This window comes from Dendropsophus ebraccatus, chromosome 7 (assembly GCF_027789765.1).
Source record: "Dendropsophus ebraccatus isolate aDenEbr1 chromosome 7, aDenEbr1.pat, whole genome shotgun sequence".
NCBI classification, from domain to species: Eukaryota; Metazoa; Chordata; class Amphibia; order Anura; family Hylidae; genus Dendropsophus; species Dendropsophus ebraccatus.
In genome coordinates, this window is record NC_091460.1 from 19,651,520 (window position 1) to 19,677,000 (window position 25,481).

The following is a 25,481-nucleotide window of genomic DNA, read 5'->3' on the forward strand; positions in this document are numbered from 1 at the left end:
GACTGGTTGGTGTTCCAGCACTGACATGGTTTTTATAGTAAGGGCTGGTTGTTGTTCCAGCAATGACATGATTATTATAGTGAGGACTGGTTGTTGTTCCAGCACTGACATGGTTATTATAGTAAGGACTGGTTGGTGTTCCAGCACTGACATGGTTATTATAGTAAGGACTGGTTGTTGTTCCAGCACTGACATAGTTATTATAGTAAGGACTGGTTGGTGTTCCAGCACTGACATAGTTATTATAGTGAGGACTGGTTGGTGTTCCAGCACTGACATGGTTATTATAGTGAGGACTGGTTGGTGTTCCAGCACTGACATGGTTATTATAGTGAGGACTGGTTGGTGTTCCAGCACTGATACGGTTATTATAGTGAGGGCTGGTTGATGTTCCAGCAGTCAGGGGGTTAATGTGATGTGATTATAGAGCTAGTTGCCTCCGTGTAACGCACATGACCTGCACATCATCATTATCAGCCCAAATAACCGCTAATTATTCCATATTATATTCTAATAACCGCTAATTATTCCATATTATATTCTAATAACTGCTAATTATTCCATATTACAGCGTAATAATCCACAGATAGTGATCACACATCTGTGCGGGGGGGGGGGACACGTGACACACTCCTTACTGCTGTGCGGACAACTATTACATCCTGTGTGCAGTCACTAGTATGCACAATGACGCAGTACACTAATCAATAAGCACAATTATAGTCTCTATACCAACATTATACCAATATACAGTATACTAATCACTACTGTGCACAATTATAGTCTCTGTACCAACATTACACCATTATACAGTATATTAATCACTACTGTGCACAATTATAGTCTCTATACCAACATTATACCATTATACAGTACACTAATCACTACTGTGCACAATTATAGTCTCTATACCAACATTATACCAATATACAGTATACTAATCACTACTGTGCACAATTATAGTCTCTATACCAACATTATACCAATATACAGTATACTAATCACTACTGTGCACAATTATAGTCTCTATACCAACATTATACCATTATACAGTACACTAATCACTACTGTGCACAATTATAGTCTCTATACCAACATTATACCATTATACAGTACACTAATCACTACTGTGCACAATTATAGTCTCTGTACCAACATTATACCATTATACAGTATATTAATCACTACCGTGCACAATTATAGTCTCTGTACCAACATTATACCAATATACAGTATACTAATCACTACTGTGCACAATTATAGTCTCTGTACCAACATTCTACCATTATACAGTATATTAATCACTACTGTGCACAATTATAGTCTCTGTACCATTATACCATTATACAGTACACTAATCACTACTGTGCACAATTATAGTCTCTGTACCAACATTACACCATTATACAGTATATTAATCACTACTGTGCACAATTATAGTCTCTGTACCATTATACCAATATACAGTACACTAATCACTACCGTGCACAATTATAGTCTCTGTACCAACATTATACCAATATACAGTATATTAATCACTACCGTGCACAATTATAGTCTCTATACCAACATTATACCAATATACAGTATATTAATCACTACTGTGCACAATTATAGTCTCTGTACCAACATTATACCATTATACAGTACACTAATCACTACTGTGCACAATTATAGTCTCTGTACCAACATTATACCATTATACAGTATATTAATCACTACCGTGCACAATTATAGTCTCTGTACCAACATTATACCAATATACAGTATACTAATCACTACTGTGCACAATTATAGTCTCTGTACCAACATTCTACCATTATACAGTATATTAATCACTACTGTGCACAATTATAGTCTCTGTACCATTATACCATTATACAGTACACTAATCACTACTGTGCACAATTATAGTCTCTGTACCAACATTACACCATTATACAGTATATTAATCACTACTGTGCACAATTATAGTCTCTGTACCATTATACCAATATACAGTACACTAATCACTACCGTGCACAATTATAGTCTCTGTACCAACATTATACCAATATACAGTATATTAATCACTACCGTGCACAATTATAGTCTCTATACCAACATTATACCAATATACAGTATATTAATCACTACTGTGCACAATTATAGTCTCTGTACCAACATTATACCATTATACAGTACACTAATCACTACTGTGCACAATTATAGTCTCTATACCAACATTATACCATTATACAGTACACTAATCACTACTGTGCACAATTATAGTCTCTATACCAACATTATACCAATATACAGTATACTAATCACTACTGTGCACAATTATAGTCTCTGTACCAACATTATCCTATTATACAGTATATTAATCACTACTGTGCACAATTATAGTCTCTGTACCAACATTATCCTATTATACAGTACACTAATCACTACTGTGCACAATTATAGTCTCTGTACCAACATTATACCATTATACAGTACACTAATCACTACTGTGCACAATTATAGTCTCTGTACCAACATTATACCATTATACAGTATATTAATCACTACTGTGCACAATTATAGTCTCTGTACCAACATTATACCAATATACAGTATACTAATCACTACTGTGCACAATTATAGTCTCTGTACCAACATTATACCATTATACAGTATACTAATCACTACTGTGCACAATTATAGTCTCTGTACCAACATTATACCATTATACAGTATATTAATCACTACTGTGCACAATTATAGTCTCTGTACCAACATTATACCATTATACAGTACACTAATCACTACTGTGCACAATTATAGTCTCTGTACCAACATTATACCATTATACAGTATATTAATCACTACTGTGCACAATTATAGTCTCTGTACCAACATTATACCATTATACAGTATATTAATCACTACTGTGCACAATTATAGTCTCTGTACCAACATTATACCATTATACAGTATATTAATCACTACTGTGCACAATTATAGTCTCTATTTGCCCGCAACAGAACTAAGCGGCACTAAAGATCATCTGCGCTAAAGATCAAGCAGGAATGATCTTTTCTGAGACCGGCCGTTCTGTGACCCGACCTGGTCACGGAACAGCTGGTCTCTTACAGCGTATGAACATTGCCTTATACAGTACATAAATCACTACTATGCCCAATTATAGTGTGTATCACTAGTGCACCATTATTCAGTAAAATTATCCCCTACTTTGTTCAATTATAGAGTATGTCTTACGAGTGTGCCCCATTATATAGTACATTATTCACTCCTATGCTCAATTATAGAGTTTGTTTTACTAGTGTGCACCATTATATAGTACATTCATCATTATTATGCTCAATTATATATGTGTTACCAATGTGCACCATTATATAGTATATTAATCATAACTTTGTATATATGTGTTACCAATGTGCACCATTATATAGTATATTAATCATAACTTTGTATATATGTGTTACCAGTGTACACCATTGGGCTATGTTCACACTACGTAAGCTTTGTAATAATCACGGCCGTTGTAACCGTAGCTGTGATTACTACAGAACTTGGTTGTGTGAACATGGCCTAATATTAATCATTACTCTGCTCAGTTAGGCTATCATCAGTGTGCAGCACATAGTATATTGCCCAGTATTTCTGTCAGTATTTTGGCCAGTATTTGTAGCTGAAATGATGAGTGGAAATACTGTGAACATAGCCTTAAGCTCAACTATACAGTATACGTTACTAGTGTGCACCATTATACACCACATCAATCACTACTATACCCCACTACAAAGTATGTTATCAGTGTGACACATTATATACCACACTATCACTACTGTGCTAAATTATGGTTTCACCAGTGTTCACATTACATAGCTCATTAGTCACTACTATGCCTAATTATATATAATGTATACTAGTGTGCACCATTATATAGTACATTAGTCCCTACTATGTCTAATGATATATAATGTATACTAGTGTGCACCATTATATAGTACATTAGTCCCTACTATGCCTAATTATAGAGTATGTTATACTAGTGTACACCATTATATAGTACATTAGTCACTACTATGCCTAATTATATATAATGTTATACTAGTGTGCACCATTATATAGTACATTAGTCACTACTATGCCTAATTATAGAGTATGTTATACTAGTGTACACCATTATATAGTACATTAGTCACTACTATGCCTAATTATATATAATGTTATACTAGTGTGCACCATTATATAGTACATTAGTCACTACTATGCCTAATTATATATAATGTTATACTAGTGTGCACCATTATGTAGTACATTAGTCACTACTATGTCTAATTATAGAGTGTTATACTAGTGTACACCATTATATAGTACATTAGTCCCTACTATGTCTAATTATATATAATGTTATACTAGTGTACACCATTATATAGTACATTAGTCCCTACTATGCCTAATTATAGAGTATGTTATACTAGTGTACACCATTATATAGTACATTAGTCACTACTATGCCTAATTATATATAATGTTATACTAGTGTGCACCATTATATAGTACATTAGTCACTACTATGCCTAATTATATATAATGTTATACTAGTGTGCACCATTATATAGTACATTAGTCCCTACTATGCCTAATTATATATAATGTTATACTAGTGTACACCATTATATAGTACATTAGTCCCTACTATGTCTAATTATAGAGTCTTATACTAGTGTACACCATTATATAGTACATTAGTCCCTACTATGCCTAATTATAGAGTATGTTATACTAGTGTACACCATTATATAGTACATTAGTCACTACTATGCCTAATTATATATAATGTTATACTAGTGTGCACCATTATATAGTACATTAGTAACTACTATGCCTAATTATAGAGTATGTTATACTAGTGTACACCATTATATAGTACATTAGTCCCTACTATGTCTAATTATATATAATGTTATACTAGTGTGCACCATTATATAGTACATTAGTCACTACTATGTCTAATTATATATAATGTTATACTAGTGTACACCATTATATAGTACATTAGTCCCTACTATGTCTAATTATAGAGTATGTTATACTAGTGTGCACCATTATATAGTACATTAGTCACTACTATGTCTAATTATATATAATGTATACTAGTGTGCACCATTATATAGTACATTACTCACTACTATGCCTAATTATATATAATGTTATACTAGTGTTCACCATTATATAGTACATTAGTCACTACTATGTCTAATTATATATAATGTTATACTAGTGTGCACCATTATATAGTACATTAGTCACTACTATGCCTAATTATATATTATGTATACTAGTGTGCACCATTATATAGTACATTAGTCACTACTATGCCTAATTATATATAATGTTATACTAGTGTGCACCATTATATAGTACATTAGTCACTACTATGCCTAATTATATATTATGTATACTAGTGTGCACCATTATATAGTACATTAGTCCCTACTATGTCTAATTATATATTATGTTATACTAGTGTGCACCATTATATAGTACATTAGTCACTACTATGTCTAATTATATATAATGTTATACTAGTGTGCACCATTATATAGTACATTAGTTCCTACTATGTCTAATTATATATAATGTATACTAGTGTGCACCATTATATAGTACATTAGTCACTACTATGTCTAATTATATATATTGTATACTAGTGTGCACCATTATATAATACATTAGTCACTACTATGTCTAATTATATATTATGTATACTAGTGTGCACCATTATATAGTACATTAGTCACTACTATGTCTAATTATATATAATGTATACTAGTGTGCACCATTATATAGTACATTAGTAACTACTATGTCTAATTATAGAGTATGTTATACTAGTGTGCACCATTATATAGTACATTATATATGCATCAATGGGGCACAATTATATAGTACATTAATCACTATTATGCACACAATTATACATGGAGGCATGTCAGTGCACACTATGGAGCCTGTATCACTACTATGCATTATTACACTGTGTCTGTATCACTAGTGTGATTATATAATTTATTACTACAGTGTAACTTTACTACTAGTATGCATAACTAGGCCATGTTCTGACAGTGTAAGACACGTAGTGTGAACATAGCCCTATACAGCGGGGTACATTTATCAAGACTGGTGTACTCGTGATAAAGCCCCACCCCCAATTACCTGGCCAGATTTACTGAGAGGTGTACACCTGATTCCAGGCATTCTTCAATGGTGCGTAATGATAAATGTGCCTCAGCGTGTTTATCACAAGTGTGCACCACTATAGAGTATATATATCACTACTGCGCATGATTATAGAGTATCTTTATCACAAGTGTGTGCCACTATAGAGTATGTTATCACTACTGCGCATGATTAGAGTATCTTTATCACAGGTGTGCACCACTATAGAGTATCTTTATCACATTATAGATGACATTTATCACTATTGTGTCTTTATCACCAGGGTGTATTATTATATGGTGACTCTTATAAAAAGCAGAGGTATATTGATCGCTATTGAGGATTTTTTCTTGTGTTTGATCCTGATGTTAGTTGTTGATGTTGTTTAGACACTGATAGGCTATGTTCCCACAACGTCTTTCTAAGGTGAAAAATTATTATTTTTTTTTATTTTTACAATGACGACTGTTAATTATGATCATTAAAGGGTGTAGTTCACCAAAATGTTTTTCTTTTAAATCAACTGGTGCCAAAGTGCCAGAGCTTTGTAAATCACTTCTATTAAAAAATCTCAAGTCTTCCAGTACTTATCAGCTGCTGTATGTCCTGCAGAAAGTGATGTATTATTCCCAGTTTGACACTGCTGCCATCTCTGTCCATGTCAGGAACTGTCCAGAGCAGCAGCAAATCTCCATAGAAAACCTCTCCTGCTCTGGACAGTTCCTGACATGGACAGAGGTGGCAGCAGAGAGCATTGTGTCAGACTAGGAAGAATACACAACTTCCTACCAGACATACAGCAGCTGATATGTACTGGAAGACTGGAGATTACATTACTGATCCTGTAGTGATCCTGAGTTACATCCTGTGTTATACTCCAGAGCTGCACTCACTATTCTGCAGTGTATATGACTATAGTCAGCGTAGCTCAGTATATTCTGGGAGTCCTCCTGACTATATGAGAAGCCGCTGTGTGACTGGGGCTGGATAATAATAAAGCTTATAATGACGGTGTTGGATGTGAAATTACAATGTTGTAATAGATCACAAATTGTTGTAATTATACGGCGCGTCTGCTGATCCTGGAAATTAAGAGGAGACCCCCCCCCCCCCCCATAGACAACTGCCTGTGCCTGTATCCTGATACCTCTGTATAGATGGAGCCATGCCAGGGACTCCATAATTATATAATACACAGATCCCGCTATAGTCTCTACTACTATTCCCATCCACAGCGGCCGGTGACTCACACAGCTGATAGACGCTCAGTATTAATAGGGAATGATTATATCACATCCCAGGAGATAGAGTTATATGAATCATCTCCTAAATACAGCCCGAACCACTCTGTACATATATAATCCCACCCAGGTTATACCAGCATGCTCCATATTACTTTATACAGGAGATACCTAGGTTATACCAGCTGTACATATATAATTATATACAGGAAATACCCAGGTTATACCAGCTGTACATATATAACTATATACAGGAGACACCCAGGTTATACCAGCTGTACATATATAACTATATACAGGAGATCCCCAGGTTATACCAGCTGTACATATATAACTATATACAGGAGATCCCCAGGTTATACCAGCTGTACATATATAACTATATACAGGAGATCCCCAGGTTATACCAGCTGTACATATATAACTATATACAGGAGATCCCCAGGTTATACCAGCTGTACATATATAATTATATACAGTATATACCCAGGTTATACCAGCTGTACATATATAATTATATACAGTATATACCCAGGTTATACCAGCTGTACATATATAATTATATACAGGAGATTCCCAGGTTATACCAGCTGTACATATATAACTATATACAGGAGATCCCCAGGTTATACCAGCTGTATATATAATTATATACAGGAGATCCCCAGGTTATACCAGCTGTACATATATAATTATATACAGTATATACCCAGGTTATACCAGCTGTACATATATAATTATATACAGGAGATCCCCAGGTTATACCAGCTGTACATATATAATTATATACAGTATATACCCAGGTTATACCAGCTGTACATATATAATTATATACAGTATATACCCAGGTTATACCAGCTGTACATATATAATTATATACAGGAGATCCCCAGGTTATACCAGCTGTACATATACATTTATATACAGGAGATAGCCAGGTTATACCAGCTGTATATATAATTATATACAGGAGATCCCCAGGTTATACCAGCTGTACATATATAATTATATACCGGAGATACCCAGGTTATACCAGCTGTACATATACATTTATATACAGGAGATAGCCAGGTTATACCAGCTGTACATATATAATTATATATAGGATATCCCCAGGTTATAGCAGCTGTACATATATAATTATATACAGGAGATCCCCAGGTTATACCAGCTGTACATATATAATTATATACAGGAGATCCCCAGGTTATACCAGCTGTACATATATAATTATATACAGAAGATAACCAGGTTATACCAGCTGTACATATATAATTATATACAGTATATACCCAGGTTATACCAGCTGTGCATATATAATTATATACAGTATATACCCAGGTTATACCAGCTGTACATATATAATTATATACAGGAGATACCCAGGTTATATCAGCTGTACATATATAATTATATACAGGAGATACCCAGGTTATACCAGCTGTACATATATAATTATATACAGGAGATCCCCAGGTTATAGCAGCTGTACATATATAATTATATACAGGAGATTCCCAGGTTATACCAGCTGTACATATATAATTATATACAGTATATACCCAGGTTATACCAGCTGTGCATATATAATTATATACAGTATATACCCAGGTTATACCAGCTGTACATATATAATTATATACAGGAGATACCCAGGTTATAACAGCTGTACATATATAATTATATACAGGAGATACCCAGGTTATACCAGCTGTACATATATAATTATATACAGGAGATACCCAGGTTATACCAGCTGTACATATATAATTATATACAGGAGATCCCCAGGTTATAGCAGCTGTACATATATAATTATATACAGGAGATCCCCAGGTTATACCAGCTGTACATATATAATTATATACAGTATATACCCAGGTTATACCAGCTGTGCATATATAATTATATACAGGAGATCCCCAGGTTATACCAGCTGTATATAGCAGCGTGCTCTGTATTACTTTGTGTGACTTAGTTCTTCTTCATCTGGCAGGAGTCTTCAGTGGGTGTAATATAAATGTGGAGCAGGCGGAATATGGAGTAAAATATCTTCAAATATTGTAGTATGTGAATCTGGATGAATAATAATAAATACTATAGAGCGGTGCTTCTCAAACAGTGAGGTGCCCCCTAGTTGTGGGTGAGGCGCCCCCTAGTTGTGGGTGAGGCGCCCCCTAGTTGTTGGTGAGGCGCCCCCTAGTTGTGGGTGAGGCGCCCCCTAGTTGTGGGTGAGGCGCCCCCTAGTTGTTGGTGAGGCGCCCCCTAGTTGTGGGTGAGGCGCCCCCTAGTTGTGGGTGAGGCGCCCCCTAGTTGTTGGTGAGGCGCCCCCTAGTTGTGGGTGAGGCGCCCCCTAGTTGTGGGTGAGGCGCCCCCTAGTTGTGGGTGAGGCGCCCCCTAGTTGTGGGTGAGGCGCCCCCTAGTTGTTGGTGAGGCGCCCCCTAGTTGTGGGTGAGGCGCCCCCTAGTTGTTGGTGAGGCGCCCCCTAGTTGTTGGTGAGGCTCCCCCTAGTTGTGGGTGAGGCGCCCCCTAGTTGTTGGTGAGGCGCCCCCTAGTTGTTGGTGAGGCGCCCCCTAGTTGTTGGTGAGGCGCCCCCTAGTTGTGGGTGAGGCGCCCCCTAGTTGTTGGTGAGGCGCCCCCTAGTTGTGGGTGAGTCGCCCCCTAGTTGTTGGTGAGGCGCCCCCTAGTTGTGGGTGAGGCGCCCCCTAGTTGTTGGTGAGGCGCCCCCTAGTTGTTGGTGAGGCGCCCCCTAGTTGTGGGTGAGGCGCCCCCTAGTTGTTGGTGAGGCGCCCCCTAGTTGTTGGTGAGGCGCCCCCTAGTTGTGGGTGAGGCGCCCCCTAGTTGTTGGTGAGGCGCCCCCTAGTTGTTGGTGAGGCGCCCCCTAGTTGTGGGTGAGGCGCCCCCTAGTTGTTGGTGAGGCGCCCCCTAGTTGTGGGTGAGGCACCCCCTAGTTGTTGGTGAGGCGCCCCCTAGTTGTTGGTGAGGCGGCCCCTAGTTGTGGGTGAGGCGCCCCCTAGTTGTTGGTGAGGCGCCCCCTAGTTGTTGGTGAGGCGCCCCCTAGTTGTGGGTGAGGCGCCCCCTAGTTGTGGGTGAGGCGCCCCCAGTTGTTGGTGAGGCGCCCCCTAGTTGTGGGTGAGGCGCCCCCTAGTTGTGGGTGAGGCGCCCCCTAGTTGTTGGTGAGGCGCCCCCTAGTTGTGGGTGAGGCCCAGCTGGGGAGACAGTTTTCACAAAAATAACCATCTTGGTCAGTCTGGTGAGGCCCAGGCGCCCTCTTGGTCAGTCTGGTGAGGCCCAGGCACCCTTTTGGTCAGTCTGGTGAGCCCAGGCACCCTCTTGGTCAGTCTGGTGCGGCCCAGGCGCCCTCTTGGTCAGTCTGGTGAGGCCCAGGCACGCTCTTGGTCAGTATGGTGAGGCCCAGGCATCCTCTTGGTCAGTCTGTTGAGGCCCAGGCATCCTCTTGGTCAGTCTGTTGAGGCCCAGGCATCCTCTTGGTCAGTCTGGTGAGGCCCAGGCACGCTCTTGGTCAGTCTGGTGAGGCCCAGGCATCCTTTTGGTCAGTCTGGTGAGGCCAGGCACCCTCTTGGTCAGTCTGGTGAGGCCAGGCACCCTCTTGGTCAGTCTGGTGAGGCCCAGGCGCCCTCTTGGTCAGTCTGGTGAGGCCCAGGTGCCCTCTTGGTCAGTCTGGTGAGGCCCAGGCACCCTTTTGGTCAGTCTGGTGAGCCCAGGCACCCTCTTGGTCAGTCTGGTGCGGCCCAGGCGCCCTCTTGGTCAGTCTGGTGAGGCCCAGGCACGCTCTTGGTCAGTATGGTGAGGCCCAGGCATCCTCTTGGTCAGTCTGTTGAGGCCCAGGCATCCTCTTGGTCAGTCTGGTGAGGCCCAGGCATCCTCTTGGTCAGTCTGTTGAGGCCCAGGCACGCTCTTGGTCAGTCTGGTGAGGCCCAGGCATCCTTTTGGTCAGTCTGGTGAGGCCCAGGCGCCCTCTTGGTCAGTCTGGTGAGGCCCAGGCACGCTCTTGGTCAGTATGGTGAGGCCCAGGCATCCTCTTGGTCAGTCTGTTGAGGCCCAGGCATCCTCTTGGTCAGTCTGGTGAGGCCCAGGCGCCCTCTTGGTCAGTCTGGTGCGGCCCAGGCGCCCTCTTGGTCAGTCTGGTGAGGCCCAGGCACGCTCTTGGTCAGTATGGTGAGGCCCAGGCATCCTCTTGGTCAGTCTGTTGAGGCCCAGGCATCCTCTTGGTCAGTCTGTTGAGGCCCAGGCATCCTCTTGGTCAGTCTGGTGAGGCCCAGGCACGCTCTTGGTCAGTCTGGTGAGGCGCAGGCACGCTCTTGGTCAGTCTGGTGAGGCCCAGGCATCCTTTTGGTCAGTCTGGTGAGGCCAGGCACCCTCTTGGTCAGTCTGGTGAGGCCAGGCACCCTCTTGGTCAGTCTGGTGAGGCCCAGGCGCCCTCTTGGTCAGTCTGGTGAGGCCCAGGTGCCCTCTTGGTCAGTCTGGTGAGGCCCAGGCACCCTTTTGGTCAGTCTGGTGAGCCCAGGCACCCTCTTGGTCAGTCTGGTGCGGCCCAGGCGCCCTCTTGGTCAGTCTGGTGAGGCCCAGGCACGCTCTTGGTCAGTATGGTGAGGCCCAGGCATCCTCTTGGTCAGTCTGTTGAGGCCCAGGCATCCTCTTGGTCAGTCTGGTGAGGCCCAGGCATCCTCTTGGTCAGTCTGTTGAGGCCCAGGCACGCTCTTGGTCAGTCTGGTGAGGCCCAGGCATCCTTTTGGTCAGTCTGGTGAGGCCCAGGTGCCCTCTTGGTCAGTCTGGTGAGGCCCAGGTGCCCTCTTGTTCAGTCTGGTGAGGCCTAGGCATCCACTTGGTCAGTCTGGTGAGGCCCAGGCGCCCTCTTGGTCAGTCTGGTGAGGCCCAGGTGCCCTCTTGGTCAGTCTGGTGAGGCCCAGGCATCCTCTTGGTCAGTCTGGTGAGGCCCAGGCATCCTCTTGGTCAGTCTGTTGAGGCCCAGGCATCCTCTTGGTCAGTCTGGTGAGGCCCAGGCACGCTCTTGGTCAGTCTGGTGAGGCCCAGGCACGCTCTTGGTCAGTCTGGTGAGGCCCAGGCGCCCAGTAGAAAAAGTTTGAGAAGCGCTGGACTAGAGCACATATGTAGCTGGGAAAGCACTATTACTCCGCTCACAGCTAGTCACCTCCTGTCCTCCATATCAGGTCACCCACAAAACCTACAATATCTCCATGTATACTCCAAGTACACTCCATGTACACTCCAAGTAAACTCCATGTATACTCCATGTATAGTCCATGTGCACTCCATGTATACTCCAAGTACACTCCAAGTACACTCCATGTACACTCCATGTATACTCCATGTATAGTTCATGTGCACTCCATGTATACTCCATGTATACTCCATGTACACTCCATGTACACTCCATGTATAGTCCATGTACACTCCAAGTATACTCCATGTACACTTCATGTACACTCCATGTACACTTCATGTACACTCCATGTACACTCCATGTATAGTCCATGTACACTCCAAGTATACTCCATGTACACTCCATGTACACTTCATGTACACTCCATGTACACTTCATGTACACTCCAAGTATACTCCATGTATACTCCATGTACACTCCATGTACACTCCATGTATACTCCATGTATACTCCATGTATAGTCCATGTGCACTCCATGTATACTCCATGTACACTCCAAGTATACTCCATGTATACTCCATGTACACTCCATGTATACTCCATGTATACTCCATGTATAGTCCATGTGCACTCCATGTATACTCCATGTATACTCCATGTATAGTCCATGTGCACTCCATGTATACTCCATGTATACTCCATGTATACTCCATGTATAGTCCATGTGCACTCCATGTATACTCCATGTACACTCCAAGTATACTCCATGTATACTCCATGTACACTCCATGTATACTCCATGTATACTCCATGTATAGTCCATGTGCACTCCATGTATACTCCATGTACACTCCATGTATACTCCAAGTATACTCCATGTACACTCCATGTACACTCCAAGTATACTCCATGTATACTCCATGTACACTCCATGTACACTCCATGTATACTCCATGTATACTCCATGTATAGTCCATGTGCACTCCATGTATACTCCATGTACACTCCAAGTATACTCCATGTATACTCCATGTACACTCCATGTATACTCCATGTATACTCCATGTACACTCCATGTATAGTCCATGTACACTCCAAGTATACTCCATGTACACTCCATGTATAGTCCATGTACACTCCATGTATACTCCATGTATACTCCATGTACACTCCAAGTATACTCCATGTATACTCCATGTACACTCCATGTATACTCCATGTACACTCCAAGTATACTCCATGTACACTCCACGTATAGGCCACTAAGCCTAATAAACTGCCAAAGGTTCCTGTTCTGTACACATCACATTCCAGCCGTGTCCTCATTATCATCATAGACAGGATTATAGTGACAGATGACACCAGTATATAGATAGGACCCCTGTACAGGTCACAGAGCATGCCCTGAACCCTCTCCCATTCATGTGAATCGTTCTGTCTCCAGTTTGTTGGGATCTTCATAACTGCTGAGGGTTATAACGACATCTGTATATATATATATATATATATATATATATATATATATATATATAATTATTATTTTTTTTCTTAAATGATGACATAAAAGAAATTGCATTTCTTTTAATGATGACATCATCTGGGTGATATGTGAAGGACGGTGACATCATCTCAAGTTATGACATCACATTGCTTTAACAAAATAATTAAAGGGGTACTCTGGAGCAAACAAAATTGTTTTCAAATCAGCTGGTTTCAGAAAGGTTTATAGATTTGTGATTTATGTCTATTTTAAATCTACAGTACTTCCAGTACTTATCAGCTGCTGGATGTTCTGTAGGAAGTGGTGTATTTTTTTCTAGTCTGGAGAGGTGGAGAGAGTTTTTCTATGGGGATTTGCTGCTACAGTTCTTGACATGGACAGAGGTGGCAGCAGAGAGCACTGTATCAGACTGGAAAGAATACAGCACTTCCTGCAGAACGTACAGCAGCTGATAAGTACTGGAAGACTGGAGATTTTTTTTCTAATTAGAAGTAATGGACAAATCTGACACTTTTCTCCGTAGTTCCCCTTTAAGGAAGGTTTTGCCATCCTGCCAGGGTCAGGTCTCCTGCATTGATACACCATCCTCGCTATGAGCCAGGACAGTAGGGGCCAGTCTCATCGTCTAACTATGGTCTTTTATCTTCCTATTCCAGGCAGTGATGTCTCCCAGGAGAGTCTACTCCTCCATGGACCTTTTGCCAGGAAGCCCAAGCGTATCCGCACAGCGTTCTCTCCTTCGCAGTTGCTCCGGCTGGAGAGAGCCTTCGAGAAGAACCATTACGTGGTGGGGGCCGAAAGGAAACAGTTGGCGAGCAGCCTCAGCCTATCAGAAACCCAGGTAGTTGTCACATGACTTTGTGCATTTCTGGAAGCTTTGCTGTGGATATGGAGTCCGGAGCTTCTCTACACAGAGAAGGATCCATATTTGTACAGGGCGGCACTGGTGTCCACTATGTTACAGTGCATAGAGTTTATAAAAAGTGCAGCGTCCTTCTTGCATCCCTCCACTAGGTGGCAGCAGAGAGCAGGCTGGTTTCCTCCTGGGAGGGAACTACTTTGCGTATCCTATTACCCATGGCCTTTTCATGGATGACGCTCTACCCTAGAACATTACCCCCTCAGTCCCTAAAAAGAACCCCGCCCTCAGTTGTTTATCGGTGCAAAAGTCAGAAACGGGGGCGACATTTCTGCCAGTACAAAACCCACCAGTCATTACTATCTCCGGGGTTATGGATCTAGGGGGAGATTTATCAAACATGGTGTAAAGTGAAACTGGCTTAGTTGCCCCTAGCAACCAACCAGATTCCACCTTTCAATCCTCACAGACTTTTTGGAAAATGAAAGGTGGAATCTGATTGGTTGCCATGTTTGATAAATCTCCCCCTAGAGTCTCGGCCCCCCCCCCATATATTTCACAAAAGAAAGGGAAAATGACATATCTGGTAGCCCAGCAAGTAATAGGTGAGGGGGCCTATCTGTTAGGCTATGCTCGGAACATGGCCGCCATCTTGAAAGCCACCATATTGGATTGAGGGCAGGTTTTTCCTGTGGGGAGCTGGAGAACGAGAATTGTGTCAGAAATTAATTGCCGCAACCAGTTTTGCAATATCAAAAGTTATCAACACAGAACATTGCTTAGTGTTCAGCTTCAGCTCTGGTGATCAGCACCCTGGACTACACATTGAACACGTCAAATAGCTGGGAACGTTCCCAGATATTGTTGTAACTTTCCGTGTTCATAACTTTCGAATGAAATGCTACATGACCACCTTCCCATTGGAAAAAAAAATTGCCCTCAATCCAAAATGGCGGCTTTCAAGATGGCGGCCATGTTCCAGACATAACCTAAAAGATAGGCCCCATCAACTATTACTTACTGGGGTATTTAAATATGTTATATTTCCTTTCGTTTCTAAATTTAAAGAGGGTCCTTAGACTCTTCACCCCGTAGATTGCCATGTGACATAGGTGGATAGGTTTGGGGCACTGAAGAATTGGTACTGGTAAAGGCACTGAAGAATGAGTACTGGTAAAGGTTTGATGTCTTTTATCTCAATGTATTCTGTGTTGATAGGAAGCTTAGGATAATTGCCAGCGCCTCCCCCTCCGACTCCTCATAGACCTGTAGCTCACAGTGCATGTAAATCAAACCCACCGAGCGCGGTTCACCACCTAGCAGTAATATATGTGCCGATAATTCCACCATATGTTGTCAGGCACCTATAAATATTTCTTCTCTCCTCCACCTCGCAGTCATTTCCATGCGGATTTCTTATGCCACGAATATAACAAAAAAAAAAAAAAAAGTCATTGTTTTGTCCGCCAGTTTAAGCGCAAAACTCATTTGCATAGAGATGGGAGGGGTGAGAAGGTTGGTGGTAGGAGTTGGCCTGTGATTGGTGGAGGCATTAATGGATATGTAAATGAATCAGCAGTGAGATTTTGCGGGATCTGTGCCTTCCAGGGACGATGTCTGTATAAATTAGAATTTCCGACAGAATAAGAACGCCCAAGGTGGAAGAAGCGGAGAAAAGTAATTTGGAAGATTAGTCACCTGGAATACCAAAATAACAGGCAGCCTGACTACTGGGCTACTACAAGAATAGACTACCCGACTACTGGGCTATAAGACAAAAGACTACCTGACTACTGGGCTACCAGACGAAAAGACTACCTGACTACTGCACTACTAGAAGAAAAGACTACCTGACTACTGGGCTACAAGACGAAAAGACTACCAGACTACTGGGCTACTAGAAGAAAAGATAACCCGACTACTGGGCTACAAGACGAAAAGACTACCCAGCTACTCGGCTGTAAGACAAAAGATAACCTGACTACTGGGCTACCAGAAGAATAGACTACCCCACTACTGGGCTACAGGATGAAAAGACTATGTGACTACTGGGTTACTAGAAGAATAGACTATCTGACTACTGGGCTACAAGACGAAAAGACCACCTGACTACTGGACTACTAGAAAAAAAGACTACCCGGCTATAAGACAAAAGATAACCTGACTACTGGGCTACTAGAAGAATAGACTACCCGACTTCAGGGCTACAAGACTTCCTGACTACCTGACTACTGGGACACCAGACAAGACTACCTGACTACTGGGCTATGAGAAGAAAAGACTACCCAACTACTGGGCTACAATACGAAAAGACTTCCCAGTTACTAGGCTATAAGACAAAAGATAACCTGACTACTGGGCTACTAGATGGAAAGACTACATGGCTACTGGGCTACTAGAAGAAAAGACTACCTGACTACTGGGCTACTAGATGGAAAGGCTACCTGACTACTGGGCTAACTACTGGGTTACTAGAAGAATAAACTACCTGAATACTAGCCTACAAGACGAAAAGACTGCCTTACTACTGGGCTACCAGACAAAAGACTACTTGACTACTAGAAGAAAAGACTACCTAACTACTGGGCTCCCAAACAAAAGGCTATCTGACTATTAGGCTTCAAGACAAAAAGACTACCTGACTACTGGGCTACCAAACAAAAGATTACCTGAGTACTGGGCTATAAGACAAAAAGGATACCTGACTACTGGCCTACAAGACGAAAAGACTACTTCACTACTGGGCTACCAGAGAAAAGCTACCTTACTACTGGGCTACAAGACGAAAAAAACTACCTGACTACTGGACTAACAGTCAAAAGACTACTGGGTTACCAGAGGAAAAAACTACCTGACTACTGGGATACTACAGGAAAAAAACTTCCTAAATACTGGGTTAATAGTCAAAAGACTACTGGGCTACTAGACAGAAAGACTACCTGACTACTGGGCTACCAGAGAAAAAATTACCTTACTACTGGGCTACAAGACGAAAAGACTACCTGACTACTGGACTACCAGTCAAAAGACTACTGGGTTACCAGACGAAAAAAACTACCTGACTACTGGGATACTAGAGGAAAAGACTACCTAAATACTGGGTTACAGGACAAAAGACTACTGGGCTACTAGACGGAAAGACTACCTGACTACAAGACAAAAGACTACTTGACTACTGGGCTACCAGATGCAAATAGTACCTGACTACTGGGCTACCAGATGCAAATAGTACCTGACTACTGGGCTACCAGATGCAAATAGTACCTGACTACTGGGCTACTAGACAGAAAGGCTTCCTGACTACAAGACAAAAGACTACCTGACTACTAGGCTATCAGATGCAAATAGTACCTGACTACTGGGCTACTAGAAAAACTGGGCTGACTCTTTGTGCCCACGCTGTGCAGAATACCAAGTGGATTAAATAAACCAGATTTTCTAGTTTGTCCAATGTGAATGTTTTTATGGCACCATATTTGGAAACTCTTTGATCAGTTTTTATTGTTCTTTAATTGTTTGTTTTCTGAGAGGGCAAGATGAAAACAGTCATTCTGGCATTTTTTTTATTTTTTTTTTAATATATCATCCTCTAATTTTTACTTTTTGTTATTTATCATGTGGGCAAATTATTTTAAATGTGTTCTGTTTTTTCCTATACATTTCAATACGTTTACATGCCGTTTTTTCTGTAATTTTTTATTTCTCAAAACGATGTTTTTTACTACTTTTGCACACTATATATCTCCTTGTTTTACTTTATTAAAAAATTTCTTGTGAGGCACATAAAACTTTTTGAGCGCTCTTTAGTTTGTTTACGTGATGCTTTTTCTGTAATTTTTTTAGGACGTCATTTCGCTTTTTAGGCGTCAGTCATTACAATGACAGTAATCTAGTTCAGGTCTTTTTCGGTGTGGTTCTTTTTTGAAGGTCCATCGAATTTAGTAGTAACGGTAAAAAAAACAATGTGAACAACTAAAAATAACGTCTGTGGTTATAAAAAGATAGTCCACAAATAATTGTTATGAGGTATTGGGTGGCCGTCGTTCCATTGACTCCAATGCGTTCCATTTACTTCAATTATATTTCGGTAGTAACAGACTTTTTTTTTACTATGTGTGAGCATAGCCTATTGATCTTTTTTGCTTTATCTTTTGCTGATAACCATAGCAACAAGGGAATCAAATCGCCAGGACCACTTTCAGAAAATTCTACTTAAAATTTAGAAAACTATTGTCTATCTCTAAGGGATCTGGTCAGCGGTCTAGCTATAGAGCTGGAATGGCCACATATGACACTCATACGAGCATGGCCAACCTGGAAAAAATTCCCATTGCCTTTTGGATGGGGAATATAGCCAGGGGCAAGCACTGCATAAGTGTAAGGGCCCTATTCCACGGGACGATTATCGTTCAGATTATCGTTAAGTCGTTCGAATCTAAACGATAATTGTTTGGTTGAATAGCAGTTAACAATTAACGACCGAGCGATATATCGTTGATCGTTTAATAAGACAAATTTTTATCGTTGCTCGTTCGCAAATCGTTCGCATTGAATATGATGTCCTTTGGTCATTCGCAGTAGTGAAGAACGCAATTGCTACGACAAGACAACCGCAAGAACGATCATAAGTAACGATTATCTTTCCATGTAAATTGGGGTAACGATTTCAGGTCTTTTGCAATAGCGGTCGTTTGGATCGTTTATCATTAACGATTAAGCGAACGATAATCGTCCCGTGGAATCGGGCCCTAAGTCAGGGTAGATGTCAAAACTCGTAATCCTCTATGATGAGTTGGTAGTCAGACATGTTTACTATAAACTTCATGCACAACGTCCATTAGATTTCCAAAAGGTTGTCAGTCGATGATGAACACGATGGCATATGACTTCTCCTTGGCTCTATGATGGGATGAACTTCCCCTTGCCTCTATGATTGGATGTGACTTCTCCATGGCTCTATGATGGCATATGACTTCCCCTTGCCTCTTTGATTGGATGTGACTTCTCCATGGCTCTATGATGGCATATGACTTCTCCTTGGCTCTATGATGGGATGTACTTCCCCTTGCCTCTTTGATTGGATGTGACTTCTCCATGGCTCTATGATGGCATATGACTTCTCCTTGGCTCTATGATGGGATGTACTTCTCCTTGGCTCTATGATGGGATGTGACTTCTCCATGGCTCTATGATGGTATATGACTTCTCCTTGGCTCTATGATGGGATGTAACTTCTTTATGGCTAACAACTGGATCAAGAAGAGTCATGTGTTCTGGCCAATGTCACCAATGGTTTGATCCTTTTGTGGTCTCTGAATGAAAGTAGACTAGAAGACATCTCCATATTCAGTAATGTCCATAACGTTATCTCAACAGTATGGCGGCAGTGCTGGTGGTGGTGGGGTCATTGGTGGTATAGCCATTCATTTGAGCCAAGAACTCATGAGAAGACCCCAATAAGGGGAATTCTCCCATGATAGTTCTCCAGGTTACGGTGGCACTATAGACATTGGATGAATGTAAACTGGACCTTATGATGTCTGACAAGCCATATAATGTGTATGGGGCTGATATGATTCTCTATCCATGGTAAAAAGAGGAGAAGGATGGATTGGTCATTGGTTGGATTCAACATGCCCGATCCTATTCTGATGATAACCCAACACAGCTGAGAGATCATTGTATGAGGAGGAGAGGAGGAATAGACTAAAGCTGGCCATAGACATTGGATATCTGAAGGCCAAATTGGTTGGTCGGATTTCGGTGGGATTGGCCAACCATTTGATCAGTATGGTAGCCTCCTGACTATCCCCATGTGGCAGACAACAGGGAAGATAAAGATCAGGAATGTTGGATTTCATTTGCCTGATCCTTTAATCCTCATGGAGATAAACCGCCAATACAGGAGTCCAATAGCGGCTTACCTCCTCTCTCTTCGTTCAGAACCTATGAATGCTCAGCTTGGCGTGTGTATAGAGACATCAGGGGAGATAAGTGTCAGGCGGGTGTTATGTGTGACACCAGATTAGTAGCTCCTATTCATTACCATGTGTGAGGTGGAAATCCTGAGACATCTGACCCAAAACACCCTCAAAGTCTTCTCTGCGTCCACAATTGTTACATCGTCCAAGGAAAAACAAACTCCAGGACCCAACACAATGAGCGAGCTTGTCAATCACGAAACCAAGTCTGTTCTCCGGATAGAGGAGGCGGATTCCTCTCTGTCACTGACTGGCAGTATTATACCGGGTAACAGGTCTTCACCTCCTGTCACCGCTGACACTCTGTTTATTTACACAGGTGACCCCATAGAATGGGTGTGTTATGTACAGATAGATAGATAGATAGATAGATAGATAGATAGGAGATAGATAGATAGATAGATATATAGATAGATAGATAGATAGATAGGAGATAGATAGGAGATAGATAGGAGATAGATAGGAGATAGATAGGAGATAGATAGATAGGAGATAGATAGGAGATAGATAGATAGATAGATAGATAGATAGATAGATAGGAGATAGATAGGAGATAGATAGATAGGAGATAGATAGGAGATAGATAGATAGGAGATAGATAGATAGATAGATAGATAGATAGATAGGAGATAGGAGATAGATAGATAGATAGATAGATAGATAGATAGATAGATAGATAGATAGATAGGAGATAGATAGATAGGAGATAGATAGATAGATAGATAGATAGGAGATAGATAGATAGATAGATAGATAGGAGATAGATAGATAGATAGATAGATAGATAGGAGATAGATAGATAGATAGATAGATAGATAGATAGATAGATAGGAGATAGATAGATAGGAGATAGATAGATAGATAGGAGATAGATAGATAGATAGGAGATAGATAGATAGATAGATAGGAGATAGATAGATAGATAGATAGGAGATAGATAGATAGATAGATAGATAGATAGATAGGAGATAGATAGATAGATAGATAGATAGATAGATAGATAGATAGGAGATAGATAGATAGATAGATAGATAGATAGATAGATAGGAGATAGATAGATGATAGATAGAGAGAGAGGAGATAGATAGACAGATAGATAGATAGATAGATAGATAGATAGATAGATAGATAGATAGATAGGAGATAGATAGATAGATAGATAGATAGATAGATAGATAGATAGGAGATAGATAGATGATAGATAGAGAGAGAGGAGATAGATAGATAGATAGGAGATAGATAGACAGATAGATAGGAGATAGATAGATAGATAGGAGATAGATAGATAGATAGATAGATAGATAGATAGATAGATAGGAGATAGATAGATAGGAGATAGATAGATAGATAGATAGATAGATAGATAGATAGATAGATAGATAGATAGATAGGAGATAGATAGATAGATAGGAGATAGATAGATAGATAGATAGATAGATAGATAGATAGATAGGAGATAGATAGATAGGAGATAGATAGATAGATAGATAGATAGATAGGAGATAGATAGATAGATAGATAGATAGATAGATAGATAGGAGATAGATAGATAGATAGATAGATAGATAGGAGATAGATAGGAGATAGATAGATAGATAGATAGATAGATAGGAGATAGATAGATAGATAGATAGATAGATAGATAGATAGGAGATAGATAGATAGATAGATAGATAGATAGATAGATAGATAGGAGATAGATAGATAGATAGGAGATAGATAGATAGATAGATAGATAGATAGATAGGAGATAGATAGATAGATAGATAGGAGATAGATAGATAGATAGATAGATAGATAGATAGGAGATAGATAGATAGATAGATAGATAGATAGATAGATAGATAGATAGATAGGAGATAGATAGAGAGAGAGGAGATAGATAGATAGATAGATAGATAGGAGATAGATAGATAGATAGATAGATAGATAGATAGGAGATAGATAGATGATAGATAGAGAGAGAGGAGATAGATAGATAGATAGATAGATAGATAGATAGATAGATAGATAGATAGGAGATAGATAGATAGGAGATAGATAGATAGATAGATAGATAGATAGATAGATAGATAGGAGATAGATAGATAGATAGGAGATAGATAGATAGATAGATAGATAGGAGATAGATAGATAGGAGATAGATAGATAGGAGATAGATAGATAGATAGATAGATAGATAGATAGATAGATAGGAGATAGATAGATAGGAGATAGATAGATAGGAGATAGATAGATAGGAGATAGATAGATAGATAGATAGACAGGAGATAGATAGATAGATAGATAGATAGATAGATAGATAGATAGATAGATAGGAGATAGATAGATAGGAGATAGATAGATAGATAGATAGGAGATAGATAGATAGATAGATAGATAGATAGATAGATAGATAGGAGATAGATAGATAGATAGATAGATAGATAGATAGATAGATAGATAGATAGATAGGAGATAGATAGATAGATAGATAGATAGGAGATAGATAGATAGATAGATAGATAGATAGATAGGAGATAGATAGATAGATAGATAGGAGATAGATAGATAGATAGGAGATAGATAGATAGATAGATAGATAGATAGGAGATAGATAGATAGATAATAGATAGATAGATAGATAGATAGATAGATAGATAGATAGATAGATAGGAGATAGATAGATAGGAGATAGATAGATAGATAGATAGATAGATAGATAGATAGGAGATAGATAGTGTTGGCAGTGGTGGAGGAATCCTTCGAGGCTTTCCTTACTATTAGCTGGTTACACATAGTAGGTCTGGAGCTGCACTATAAGTGGGTCTGGTGTTCTGGGTCCTATAAGCCACCATTCTGTGATGTGACCTGTTGCCCGGTTGTCTTGGTGCGTCTCGTCCCTAGAAGTCTCTCTGCTGATCATCACGCACTTTTGCATGTTAAAATTGGAGTATTAAATATGCAGTTTGCATTTTCACATTCCCATGGATTGTGGCCAAATGAGAGCTCGCTGCTCACACTGAATATCTTGGAATTAGTCAGTGTGTATAGCAGCCATCACGCTGAGTTCTCACCCAGTAGATTCTGTTTGAAATATATGTTATTTTTTTTTTCTTTTTGCAATTCACACATACGATAATCCGCCCCCCATTTTCTTTCCTTGGTCCACTCCGCAGTATAGCCAGATACTTTATTCACCAGCTGATAGGAGTCTATACAACTGTATGCAACAAAATACAACAAAAAAGCCTCAAAGTGCTAGAAATCAATTATAATTTTTAATTTAAAAAATAAATAAAAAAATTCAACTTTTTATAAAGTAAAGGTAAAAAGATAACCTGTAGCCACTTCTGGCAACCATCATAGTTCATGGTGAGCTGCTAATCTACAGATTTCCTCTAGCCCCCACCACCACACACACACACACACACTCAGTAGCTATCGGTGCCATAAAGGTGCCCATATACCTTATAACTAAGATCGGTTGTACCCACCAATATAAGGTATATGGTGGCCTCGCCATTTCAAATTATGTCAATGGAGAAAAGGGTTGGGTGTGATGGATTTTACATGTCTGACCATATTGTTCTTGGAGGCGTAAGCCACAGCCAGGCTGCTCTTCTCCCTCCTCGCCCATACAGAACACTTGAATGATTGGCCATGCCGAGTGTTCATGTTTAAATGGAAGACAGGAGAGATGACTGTGGGCCAAACAGTGTATTGGCCCAATATGCTGATGAGAGCCTACTTGGTCAACTGGGTGGTCACCACCACTCAGATCTCAACAGTAGGAGCACTCTACTTTACATTCTGTTGACAACTGACCAGTGGTGACGATCAACCTTAATAGCCATTTTATTGGTCATCGGAGGTTACTAGTGATCCCAACCTTCCCCCCTTGACTACCTATATTTACTATAATAGAACCAAACCAAACAATCTAATTTCGAAAATTTTAACAAGAAAGTGTAAACTTTTGACGTGACTTTTTTTCGTTATCCTAATTGTCATCTTTTGACACTCGACAGGTGAAGGTCTGGTTCCAGAACAGGAGAACCAAATACAAGAGACAGAAGCTGGAGGAGGAAGGCCCAGACTCCGAGCAGAAGAAGAAGGGTTCCCACCACATTAACAGATGGAGACTGGCCACCAAACAGCCCAACGGAGAAGACATTGACGTCACGTCCAACGATTAAACATAAGGTCCCCAAGGGCAATACCAAACTTTCAATGCATCCCATAATGGAAGAACCAACCTATGACTGACTGGTGATCCCCGATTGTGAGCATTATGGGGTCTTGGTACTGTTGGTTGCAGGAGGTTACGGACATCATGTGGCCGTCATGAACGGTGATGGTGAAGAGCATGCACGGGCTGGTTTCTCCATAGACTTTTATCAGCCATCACAAATCACGACCATGGACAGAATAGGCATACAGCAAAAAAAAAAAAAAAAAAAAAATCTCTTTTTTTTCAGCCATCTTTTATCTGCTCCCTAATTTTTTTTTATTTAATTTCTTTATCTGATAAAGGAAAGAAACTGTAGCTATTACC

The 25,481-nt window shown here is 40.4% G+C and overlaps 1 protein-coding gene across 1 annotated transcript in view; it reads left to right on the forward strand.

Annotated features, from left to right (window-relative positions):
- The window catches only part of EMX1 (empty spiracles homeobox 1), a 59,645-nt gene extending 34,523 nt beyond the window's left edge, over window positions 1–25,122 (forward strand). The window contains exons 2-3 of the mRNA XM_069976311.1: window positions 14,761–14,945; window positions 24,955–25,122. Coding sequence (XP_069832412.1) covers window positions 14,761–14,945; window positions 24,955–25,122 — 353 coding nt within the window. The remainder of the gene's footprint in view (window positions 1–14,760; window positions 14,946–24,954) is intronic.
- Window positions 25,123–25,481: the final 359 nt, after the last annotated feature.